General features: G+C 46.4%; 1 protein-coding gene across 1 annotated transcript in view; it reads left to right on the forward strand.

Moving 5' to 3' along the window:
- LOC147116876 (diacylglycerol O-acyltransferase 1-like) overlaps positions 1-12,686 on the forward strand; it is a 45,449-nt gene that overhangs the window by 13,607 nt on the left and 19,156 nt on the right. Inside the window, exons 6-9 of the mRNA XM_085987182.1 lie at positions 3,886-3,957; positions 8,997-9,100; positions 10,488-10,526; positions 12,389-12,430. Coding sequence (XP_085843308.1) covers positions 3,886-3,957; positions 8,997-9,100; positions 10,488-10,526; positions 12,389-12,430 — 257 coding nt within the window. The remainder of the gene's footprint in view (positions 1-3,885; positions 3,958-8,996; positions 9,101-10,487; positions 10,527-12,388; positions 12,431-12,686) is intronic.

Consider the following 12,686-nt stretch of genomic DNA (forward strand, 5'->3'; position numbering starts at 1 on the left):
TAAAAAGCAGATGCTTCCTGCTATAGACTGTGCTAATCAACAGATCAGATCAAAGCTCTGCAGCCCTGCCACATCCAGTCGTGAATGGTGGTGAACCTTTAAACAACTAATGGGAGGAGGAGGCTCCATGAATATCCCCATCCTCAATGATGGTGGAGTCCAGCACGTGAGTGCAAAAGACAAGGCTGAAGCGTTTGCAACCATCTTCAGCCAGACATGCTGAGTGGATGATCCATATTGGCCGCCTCCTGAGGTCCCCACCATCACAGAAGCCAGTCTTCAGCCAATTCGATTCACTCCACGTGATATCAAGAAACGGCTGAGCGCACTGGATACAGCAAAGGCTGTGGGCCCGGATAACATCCCAGCTGTCGTGCTGAAGACTTGTGCTCCAGAAATAGCCGCACCTCTAACCAAGCTGTTCCAGTACAGCTATAACACTGGCACCTATGCGACAATGTGGAAAATTGCCCAGGTATGTCCTGTCCACAAAAAGCAGGACAAATCCAATCCGACCAATTGCCGGCCTACACTCAATCATCAGCAAAGTGATGGAAGGTGTCGTCGACAGTGCTATCAAGCAGCACTTACTCACCAATAACCTGCTCACTGATGCCCAGTTTGGGTTCTGCCAGGACCACACCGCTCCCGACCTCATTACAGCCTTTGTCCAAACTTGGACAAAAGAGCTGAATTCCAGAGGTGAGGTGAGAGTGTCTGCCCTTGACATCAAGGCAGCATTTGACCAAGTGTGGCATCAAGGAGCCCTAGTAAAACTGAAGTCAATGGGAATCGGCAGGGGGGGAGGGGAAACTCCACTGGCTGGAGTCATACCTAGCACAAAGGAAGATGGTTGTGGTGATTGAAGGTCAATCATTACAGCCCCAGGACATCACTGCAGGAGTTCCTCAGGGCAGTGTCCTAGGCCCAACCATCTTCAGCTGCTTCATCAATGACCTTCCCTCCATGATAAGGTCAGAAATGGGAATGTTCGCTGATGACTGCAGTGTGTTCAGCGCCATTCCCAACTCCTCAGATAATGAAGCAGTCCATGCCCACATGCAACAAGACCTGGATGACGTTCAAGCTTGGGCTGATAAGTGGCAGGTAACATTCACACCGCACAAGTGCCAGGCAATTACTATCTCCAAAAAGCGAGAGTCTAACCACCGCCCCTTGACATTCAACGGCATTACCATCGCTGAATCCCACACTATCAACATCCTGGGGGTCACTATTGACCAGAAACTTAACTGGACCAGCCACACACATACTGTGGCAACAAGAGCAGGTCAGAGGTTGGGTGTTCTGTGGCGAGTGTCTCACCTCCTGACTCCCCAAAGCCTTTCCACCATCTACAAGGCACAAGTCAGGAGTGTGATGGAATACTCTCCACTTGCTTGGATGAGTGCAGCTCCAACAACACACAAGAAGCTCAACACCATCCAGGACAAAGCAGCCCACTTGATTGGCACCCCATCCACCACCTTAAACATTCACTCCCTCCACCACCGGCGCACCGTGGCTGCAGTGTGTACCATCTACAAGATGCACTACAGCAACTCGCCAAGGCTTTTTCGGCAGCACCTCCCAAACCCGCGACCACTTCCACCTAGAAGGACAAGGGCAGCAGACGCATGGGAACACCACCACCTCCAAGGCACACACCATCCTGACTTGGAAATATATCACTGATCCTTCATCGTTGCTGGGTCAAAATCCTGGGACTCCCTCCCTAACAGCACTGTGGGAGTACCTTCACCACACGGACTGCAGTGGTTCAAGAAGGCAGCTCACCACCACCTCCTTGAGAGCAATTAGTCGTCGTCTTATCATGTCTACACACTGTTCCCTTTGGGGAACAGTATGAAGTAGTGGAAGGATTTCTGGCCGCGTTAAACGCTCCTTCCGTGACCGTAACCATCTTCATACCAGCCATTAGGGTGGTTCGTCCTATGGCGGGAGGGTTTTACGGGCTCCCACAACCCAAGAGCAATTAGTGATGGGCAATAAATGCTGGCCTCGCCAGCGACGCCTACATCCCATGAAGGAATATTTTAAAAAATTAAAGTGGAGGCTTCTTTACACACAGGGTGCTCAGAATGTGGAATTCTCTGCCACAAACCGTTGTTGAAGCAAAGTCCATAAATTCATTTAAAGGGGAATTGGATAGTTGTTTGAAAAAGGAGAAAGGGTTTTGGGAGCAAGTGGGCAAGACTCGTGACTCCTGCAGAGCAAATACAGGCAAAGACTTGGTGGGCTGAATGGCCTGTTAAGCTGCTGATACCAGAAACCCGTGTCTGAAGATAGATCAGTTACTGTTTCAGGGAAAGACTCTTCATTCTTGTTGCTGCGATTTATTTTGTTGACATTCCCTAGGCTACAATTAACAAGTGCTTAAGTTTGGCTTTTGGCCCGGTTGTGCTGAGACCTGTAGCTAAATGAACAGCCGCCCTTGGGCTGTCTTTAGTGACAGTGCATGAGGGATGCTGTAAAGTGGGCGTTTTAATTCGGTTGCCTACAAAGTTGTTACCTTTCAAAACATTTTAAGCTGCGGTAAATGGGGAATACTGATATTGCGATCTTTTGCAGTGCCAGTAGTATGCATGACAGAATGATGGGATGGTACTAAGTTGGAGAAAATAGAAAAGGCATGCCAACTGCACCCGTGTTTCCCCCTCGCAAAGTATGAGTAAGCGTGAGACCAACCGAGCTGGAAGCAGGTTGACCATTCACGTGCTCCGTTGGAGAATGCTGTGTAGCGCTGAAGGTTCTGAAAAATCACCCGTAAAATGAGTGGCTGTGGTTTTTTTCTTCTGTGCTCTAGCTTGAAGGCTGTTAGCACTGGGAATTAGAGTTTTTTCCTAGTTAGAGCACACAGTATTAAAATCGAGGGTTCCCAGAGCAGGTACAGCAGAACCAACCTTCCCCCCCACCCCCCACTCTGCCCCAACAATAAAAGGACGAGCAAATGAACTGGCGTTTATATAGCATCTTCCACGTCCTCGAGTCATCCAAATAAATTGCTGTCCCGAAGTGTCGTCCGTGTTGTTAAAAGTAGGCAAGCTTGGCAGCCAATTTTGGTATAACAAGGTCCCACAAAGAACAACGAGATAAACGGCCGGATAATCTGTTTTTGCAGGGATAGATTTTGGCCAGGACGTGGGAGAACTCCCCCCACAAACGCCATGGAATCTTGTACGTCTACCTGAGAGGGCAGAAGGGGTCTCGGTTAAACGTCTCCTCTTAAAGATGGCACCTTTTTACAATACAGAACTCTGAGTACGGCACTGAGGTGTCAGTCTGGGCCTAGGGTGGGGCTTGAACCCATGACCTTGTGACAATGTGCCTCACCTCCACTCTCGCAAGACACCCCCCGTTACACAGCGTGTCCGCAAGGAGTTGGATTGAGACTGCCCCAAACTAATTTCTCTTGCTAATTCACGACCCTTGCGGCCGACAGAGAACGGAGACTTTCATCATATCGGTTTCAAACCCAGGTTCCAGTGGTGCAAGGATAGTGCAGGAGTTTGCTGCACTCCCCATTTTCCCCTCCACCCAAAATCAGAAACACTTTAAAGAGAAACACTTTAAAGCAATCCATCTGTTTCTGCTCCTCCTCTGAATTAACAGTGTCGTATGCAAATCTCATTACTGCTGCTTTCCTTACGCTATATCCTCAAAAGCAAATGCCTCTATTTTCAGCAACTGCCGGAGGAGGCGAGCTGTAGGTGCGAAGGACTGATTGTGTCTGAATTGCAGAAAAATTCTTCAACCACGGAATTTATGCGTCGGTTCGCTGCTGTAGCTATTTGCTCTGACCATTAACATAGTTCGGGTTTGACCTGTAGCGGTGCTGGAATAACTTTACGATTCTTTTGGTAGATCCTGGGCTGAAGGAGAATGGAGAAGCAGTACAAACAGAAGTGGTGTATCCAGGGAACCTGACCTACAAAGGTGAGGGGGGGTTTTATGATTCTTGAGTTGAGGGTCCTGGTTATTGGCTCCTCGGCAGATCCGAGATGGTCCTTGTCGTGGCCTGTGATTTTTTTTTTTTTACAGGTGAGCATGTAGCGGAGGGGAAAGACTGAGCAACTTCCTGGACTAAAGCAGCGAGACTCCCTGTGGCAGGTCTGAGAGACGGGGATTTATACTGCCACTGCGGTTCAGCCGGAAATTGGAGTCTTCTGTCGGTTGTAAGGGGGTGGGGGAAGGGTGGCGGCTGGTGTGTAGGTTTGGGGGGGCGGGGGGGTGAGGCAGCAAACCGACCTCGTGCGCTTTTCAACAGTGAACCTCCGCTTAGCCACGCACAGCAAGTTTGCCCTAGCCTGCTGTTGGTTTTGGAGACAAAAGCTCATTAAGAGAGAAAACTAAAGATACAAAATTTGCATGGCCATGGGGAAAGAGCAGGGGAGTGGGACTAATTGGAGGCTCTTTCAGAGAGTATGATGGGCTGAATGTCCTGCTTCTGTGCTGTATGATTCTATAAGTCACTCTGGTTGAAATGTTCCTGTATAATCCAAGACTCTGGGTTATGAGCACTTCAGTCTGATAAATTGCACACTGTTTAACTCCTTCATATCACCGTAACTTGCTATAATTTTAAGTTTTGACTTTTTTTTATCATTGTACAGTGTACACTAGTAACATTTCATTAGTTATAGGCACCCTTCAGTCCCAGAGTGTCTGTAACGCAGGTTATTTTGTTTCATTGCATCCATAGTCATTGAATTGTCTTTGAACGTTTCAGTGCTTAAGCACTAGTCCCTACTGCTCCTTTCACTGAATCCCCACAGGAGAAAGGGAGAGAGAGAAGCACAAACCAATCGGAGGATTATCCATTCTGCATCAAAGACATTTGGCTCCAGAAACTGAATCCTTGAGTGTGCATTCAGAAAGGGACACGTTAACCATCAGGAAGCTATTAAACCCCTCGTCACTATCCATTTAACTTCCTATTGGCAAGCGCTCTGCTGTGGATGGGTTTGGACTCCGTGATGTCCCCAAATAAAAAATGGGCATTTGGGTTAACCAGGTGATGAATGCTAAGTTATCTTCAGGATGGTAGAGGGAGAGATATAACTGAGCTGAAGACAGACCATGCTCCGCTCCATTGAGTGTGGATTTGCAAAATGGCGTGGCTCTGAAGAGCAAGTCTTTGTTATCGGTGTGGCCCTTCAACTCGATAGTTCTTCACTGATAATTTTGGTTGGTCTTGTCCTATGATGGTGAAAAACTGTTCAGGTTGAGGAACATCGGAACAGGAGTAGGCCATTCAGCCCCTCGAGCCTTTTCTGCCATTAAATTAGATCATGGCTGATCTTTACCTCAACTCCATTTACCCACCTTTGCTCCACATCCCTTGATACCCTTTGCCTAATAAAACTATCGATCTCAATTGTCAGTGAGGAGGAGGGTTCGGAAAAATTCCTTTACACCGGGTTGTTGCAGCATGGAATGCTGTGCCGGTGGGGGGTTGTTAAAGCAGAGACCATTGCTTCAAATATTTATCCATTTTCCTTTAAAAGATGCAAAGGAAAATATGGGGATTTGGGGAGATAGGGCAGTGGGATTAGTTTCGGATTACTCCAGCATAGAACCAGCACAGATGTGATGGGCCGAATGGTTTCCTTCAGTGCTGTAAAACTAATCTAGTTCTAAATTTCTACCAAAACCTGATTTTTAGGAACAGAAATAGCCCATTAGGCCGAAAAAGCCAATCCATTAGTTACAGATTAGCAATAGGGACTGGTAGTGCGGTGGTTATTGTGACTGGACTAATAATCCAGAGAATTAAGAGTATAAGAAATAGGAGCAGGAGTCGGCTATTCAGCCCCTCGAGCCTGCTCCGTCATTCAATAAGATCATGGCTGGTCTTCGACCCCAACTCCACTTTCCCGCCCGATCCCCATATCCCTTGATTTCCTCGATATCCAAAATTCTACCTATCTCCGTCTTGAATATATTCAACATCTGAGCCTCCACAGCCCTTGGAGTAGAGCATTCCAAAGATTCACAACACTGAGTGAAGAAATTTCTCCTTATCTCAGTCCTAAATGGCCGACCCCTTATTCTGAGACTGTGACCCCTGGTTCTAGACTCCAAGCCAGGGGAAACATCCTCCCTGCATCTACCCTGTCAAGCCCTGCAAGAATTTTGTATGTTTCAATGAGATCACCTCTCATTCTTCTAAACTCTAGAGAATATAGGCCTAGTCTACTCAATCTCTCCTCATAGGACAATCCCCCCATCCCAGGAACCAGTCTGATGAACCTTCGTTGCATTCCCTCTATGGCAAGTATATCCTTCCTTAGGTAAGGAGACCAAAACTGTCCACAATACTCCAGGTGTGGTCTCACCAGGGCCCTATATAATTGCAGTAAGACGTCTTTACTCTTATACTCATAATCCTCTTGTAATAAAGGCCAACAGATCATTTGCTTTCCTAATTGCATACTGTACTTGCATATTAACTTTCAGTAATTAGTGTACAAGGACACCCAGGTCCCTCTGAACACCAACATTTCCCAATCTTTCACCATTTTAAAAAACGCTCTGCTTTTCTATTTTTCCTACCAAAGTGGATAACTTCACATTTCTCCACATTATATTCCATTTGCCATGTTCTTGCCCACTCACTTAGCCTCTCTGTATACCCTCGAAGCCTCTTTGTGTCCTCCTCACAACTTAAATTCTCACCTAACTTTGTATCAACAACAAACTTGGATATATTACATTTGGTCTACTCATCCAAATCATTGATGTCGATTGTGAATAGCTGAGGCCCAAGCACTGATCCTTGCAGTACTCCACTAGTTACAGCCTGCCAACCTGAAAGTGACCCGTTTATTCCTACTCTCTGTTTCTGTCCGTTAACCAATCCTCAATCCATGCTGGTATATTACCCCCAATCCCATGAGCCCTAATTTTGTTTAATAACCTCTTGTGTGGCACCTTATCGAATGCCTTCTGAAAATCCAAATACACCACATCCACTGGTTCCCCCTTAATCTATCCTGCTAGTTATAACCTCAAAAAACTCAACAGATTTGTCAAACATGATTTCCCTTTCATAAATCCGTGCTGACTCGGCCCAATCCTATTACTACTTTATTGCAAGTTCAAATCCCATTGTGGCATTTTGAGAATTTGAATTCAGGTTAGAATCCTGTAGGTAACTAATCCAGTTAGTGGATTGTTGTAAATTCCCAACTAGCTCACTAGTGTCCTTTCTGGAAAGCAACCTGCTGTCCATACCATGTCTGGCCTATATGTGACTTCAGTCCCACATCAAGTGGTTGGCTCTTAATTGCCCTCTGAAATGGCCTAGCAAGCCACTGTATAGTACCAAACCACTCCACCTTCTCAGTGTAACTAGGGATGGGCATTAAATGTCGGGGTTGCAAGCAATGCCCACTTCCCAAGAATGAATAATTAAAAAAGTTATCCCCTCAAATCTCTCTTCTCTAGAAACACATCCAATTTCTTGAACCCCTTTGTACTGTATGCTTTAATAGTCTTTCCTATTAACTTATGAGTTCAGCATAACTTCCTAATATTTAACTTGTGTCCCCTATTATTTTGAAATGTCACCATAGTGAAGAAGCTGCCTGAGTCAATCCTCCAAGTTTCCTCTTCAGAGCGAACCAAACCCAGTTTTGGTAACATTTGCTCAAGTTCTTGACTCAGAGATTACCTAATGTTTTCCCTTGCGACACCTTTCCCAGCAGACAGGATGGGCTGATGAGTACTGAGTGGAATGGAGCAAGATCTGTGTAGTGACCGTGTAGCTGCTCAGTTACGGTGGTGAGTTTGTGCCCCCTGCTGACTATAATCTGCAAGTGTTTGTATATTGATTGAAGTAAAGCTGTTTTAGAAAAAAGGTCATGCTTTATCCTTCAACAGGACCAATTGGGATGGACCTTTTGGTGAGCTTGTGGTGACAATTTGCACTCTCCAGAAATTGTCATTCCTGTGCTCTTCTGGAAAGTCAGGGTATGAAAGAAAGAATGGACTTCAAATAGCACCTTCCATGACCTGGACATCCCAGGTTTTGACCGAGTAAATGAGGAGATACTGTTTCCATTAGTGGATGGATTGATAGCCAAGGGGGAGATTAGGAGACATTGTGGCGGAACCACCAAGGGTCTCAGAACAATTAGTAATAATCCCTTTAACTACAGTGTAGTGCAGCCGCGGACTGCACCTTTAAACTGCCTGTTAACTGTACTGTATTGTGTTTTCCTGCACTCCACGTCATGACGCTGATCACGTGACCACCAGTGGCGCAAAGAACGCGATGACGTCAGCTTCCAGAATCTTCCAGCAGTCGTCGAGTGCCCAGCAAGCTGAATAGACCTGTGTACCGTTTCTCCTGTAGTTTCCCTGTTAACTTCGTTGTTCATTAAAACCTGTTGATTTGATTCATCGAGTCGAATACTTTATTCAGATAGGAACCTCCATTCCTACAACATTGTTTTACACAGCGAGTTATGATGATCTGGAATGCGTGACTTGAAAGGGTGGTGGAGGCAGACTCAATAGTAACATTCCAGAAGGGAATTGGATAAATACTTGAAAAGGAGAAATTTGCAGGGCTCTGGGGAAAGAGCAGGGGAGTGGGAATAATCGGAGAGCTCTTTCACAGAGCCGGCACAGGGACGATGGGCCGAATGGCCTCCTTCTGTGCTGTCAGATTCTATGCTTGATTGCCCGTCCCTACTTACCTTGAGAAGGTGGTGGTTGGCCTTCTCCTTGAACTGTGTGGTGAAGGTACTCCCGCAATGCTAGCGGTTTGATACAACGGAGGGGCTCGCTGGACCACTTCAGAGGGCAGTTAGGAGTCAACCACATTGGTGTGGGACTGGAGTCACGTATAGGCCCACACCGGGTAAGGCCGACTAGTTTCCTTCCCTACGATTCTATGATTCTTTGTTTCTTTATTACGTTCATTGCCTCCCCTTTATTTGATGTCTTCTGTTTCCATTTTCTTCTAGACATGTATTATTTCCTGTTTGCACCCACCCTGTGCTATGAGCTAAATTTTCCCCGGTCGCCCCGCATCCGCAAGCGGTTCCTGCTGAGGAGATTGTTTGAAATGGTGAGCAATTTTAGACCCAATTCTGTCCCACAACCTCTTAAAGTAGATCCCTCTGGGCTAGAGAATCGAGTGGGGGTGGGGGGGGGGGGGGGGGGGGAATATAAATTGGCCAGCATTCTCACTCTGGAAGAAATGTGAACTTTTTTATGGCTAAAGCGGGAACTAAATCCATGAGGGAGCGGACACCCATTTGTAAATACGAGCAAGTCCTGTTTGTGTTCTCCCCATCTCTCCTGAAAGTGGCAGCTCTTGCACTAACGCAGATGCAATCAACCCTGATCTATGGGGCATTCTTCATGTGTAGGCCTGAATGGTGACTGTTGACTGGCTGTTTAAAGAGGGGGGTGGTGGTGGGGGAGGAAACCACACATGGGCCTCATTTAGTGTCCACATGCGCCGACTTTTTAACCGATTGGGAATGGGAACCCTGGCTGTTTTCACCACCAGAGGGATTCCAAGTCCATTTTTGAACGAGTGGCGCTCTTCTCTGAACAGCGGAATGGAAAACCTTACATTGCTACATGTCTAATACAGGTACTGGGGCTGGAATAGTTCACCTCTAACAGAGGTGACCCTTCTGCATTGCCAGTACAGTTGGTCATTTTCCCCATTATGCAGTGTCGGATGAGCAAATGGAAATGTGTTTATTCATTCTAGGCAATGGTTGAATGCTTCACACGGGGTGCTGTGTTCAATCCGCCATTATGGTGGTAGTCATGCCATCACCATAGAAACTGTAACTAGGTAACCGGACAACAGGCCATTTGATATCTGGAGTACTGAGTTCAGCTTCGGGCGCTGCCCCTCAGGAAGGATATATTGGCCTTGGAGGGGGTACAGTGCAGATTCACCAGATACCAGAGCTTAAAGGGTTAAGTTATGAGGACAGATTGCATAAAATTGGCTTATATTCCCTTGAGTTTGGACAGCTGAGGAGTGAACTTTTCACGGCGTTTAAACTGACAAAAGGATTGGATAGAGTAGACCGAGAGAAACTTTCATCTGTTGGGGGAATCGAGAATAAGAGGGCACAATCTTAAAATTGGAGCTTGGCCGTTTAGAAGTGAAATCAGGAAACACTTTTTCTACACACAAGCTAGTAAAAATCTGGAACTCCTAAATGCTGGGGGGTCAGGTCAGCTGAAATTTTTAAGACGGTGATGAATAGATTTTTATTGGGTAAGTGTACCGAGGGACATGGAGCAAAGGTGAGTAAATGGAAGCTGAAGTACCGATCAGCCTCGATCGAATAGAATGGTGGATCAGGCTCGAGGGGCTGAATGGCCTCCTCCTGCTCCCACATCACATATGGGGCCATCAGCATTACTCGCTGCCTTCCCACTCCTCCCAAATCTCTGGTTTGATATTTGTTTTGTTTTCTTTGCAGCTTTTCTTGATACAATTACAAGTGGGGTTAATTCAGCAGGTGAGTGATGCACTGTTCTTTAAGGGTCCCGACTGATCAGTAAGTTTGTACCAAATCTTTTTTGGGGGGTGGGGGAGGGAGCTGAGCCATGTGTCTCATCACCATGACAATCAAGTGACATTTTTGTTGTTTGAAGTTCAGACAAATGTTGTCACTTGAGATTCTTTGTTTGGTGAATATTTCTGTTCTTCAAGAATAAGGGATGTTAGAATATTTCCAATCCAGGCACCATGTGTCAGCATCAAGCATTCCCAGGTCAGATATAGCAAGGGACTTCAGAATAAAGCTCCCTCTACACTTCCCCAACAACGAGCCTCAATCAGATCCTCAGAAAATCACTCACTATTGAATTATATGGAATTACATAGAATCTACAGCACAGAAATAGACCATTCGACCCAACTGGTCCATGCTGTTGTTTATACTCCACACAAGCCTCCTCCCACTCTAATTACCTCTTCACGCTCTGCCCCCCACCTCCCCTTTTCCATCTATTCCCTTCTCCCTCATGTACGCATCACACCTCCCCATCAATGCTTTCTGCTTCAACCACTCATGTAATTTTTATAGACCCCAGACGTCGTCATCCATTGCTCTGGGCAAGACCTAGGAGACAGAGGCTAGTATCTAACCCAACTGCACCACCAGGCCTCAGGGTGAATGACTCGGACCTGTTGGCATCTTGCAGAAACATTCTTTGCTTGGGATTTTTGGGCACTGTTGGGCTCCCTTATTTAGAGTCTGAAAAATCTCCGAGGATTTGAGCCCAGCTCCCAGATGTAACAGAACAGTGTTGCACACCCTCGGGTGTATTTATACCGTGGACTTGTTTGCACTGGAAAAAAAGCAAGAAAGCCGTCGATTTTTATAGTGCCTTTCACGACCTCGGGACGTCCCAAAGTGCTTCGCAATCAGTGTACTACTTTTGAGGTGTAGTCACTGTTGTAATGTAGGAAACGTGGCAGCCAAATTACACACAGCAAGCTCCCACGAACAGCAATGAGATAATGACCAGGCCATCTGTTTTCGGTTTTGGTTGAGAGAGAAACGTTGGCCAGCACACCAGGGAGAACTCTCTCTCCTATTCTTGTTCAAATGGTGCCATAGTGTCTAACATCTACCTGAAGGGGCAGATAGGGCCTCGGTTTAACGTCTCATCCAAAAGACTGCCCCTCCACCAGTGCAGCGCTCCCTCAGTACTGCGCTGGGAGTGTCAGCCTGGGTTATGTGCTCGAGTCTCTGGAGTGGGACTTCAACCCACGACCTTCTGACTCCGAGGTGTGAGAGTGCGCTACCCACTGAGTGGCTCCACAGTGTCGTCTTGTTTACATTGTCAATAAGAATTAATGCAGGTGGTGACATTAAGCAGCTACATGTAAAGAATTGTGCAACTGCTCAAAATTAATTTTCACAACTGTGGTCCTGCTGGCTTTTCCCAGTGTCTGGAAAAGATTTGTGGAAGCCAGATATGTAAAAATGCATTGCTGCCTGTATGAGCCAGTGGAGATACAGGTCTACACACAGACAGTAATGGCCAATGTATTCTTACAGCCAGAACCTCCTTCAAATCCCTCCCACCCCCACCCATTTGTGTTGCATGGTTCTTTGCCTTTTTTTGAAGGGCCTTTCCGAGACCCAACTTGAGTCTGTTGACCTGGAAGCATTAGGCCAACCTCCATTACAGTGCAGTTCTGTTATATAAATAGTGTATTGTTACCCAGGTCTACAAAAAGGACAGTAATATAATTCACTGATCCGCAGTGTCCTGTACCAGGTGCTGAGTTCTGTACCTTCTATTGAATGTCTTGTCTAGAAATGTTTTGGAAGATGAGAGACTTACACCTTTTCTTTTGTTTCACTAGTGGATGGTACCAGCCATACAGAATTCTATGAAGCCATTTAAAGTAAGTAACCGGTTACGTTAATCCGAGATTGGCCTCCTGTTCCTTTGGTTTTTATCCGTCACTATGGATGGATGAGTTGTGATTGGCTCAAATTTGCGTTGAACTTGTTTTTTGCGCTCCGAGAACTAAACATTTTTGGCACCCAGTGGTCAGCACCGAGCCTCCCAGATTAGATAAAGTAAAGCTCCCTCTACACTGTCCCATCAAACACTTCCAGGGCAGGTACAGCAGGGTTAGATACAGAGTAAAGCTCCCT

This window comes from Somniosus microcephalus, chromosome 5 (genome assembly GCF_052327205.1).
Source record: "Somniosus microcephalus isolate GS21.2 chromosome 5, FLI_Smic_1.0, whole genome shotgun sequence".
Lineage (NCBI taxonomy): Eukaryota > Metazoa > Chordata > Chondrichthyes > Squaliformes > Somniosidae > Somniosus > Somniosus microcephalus.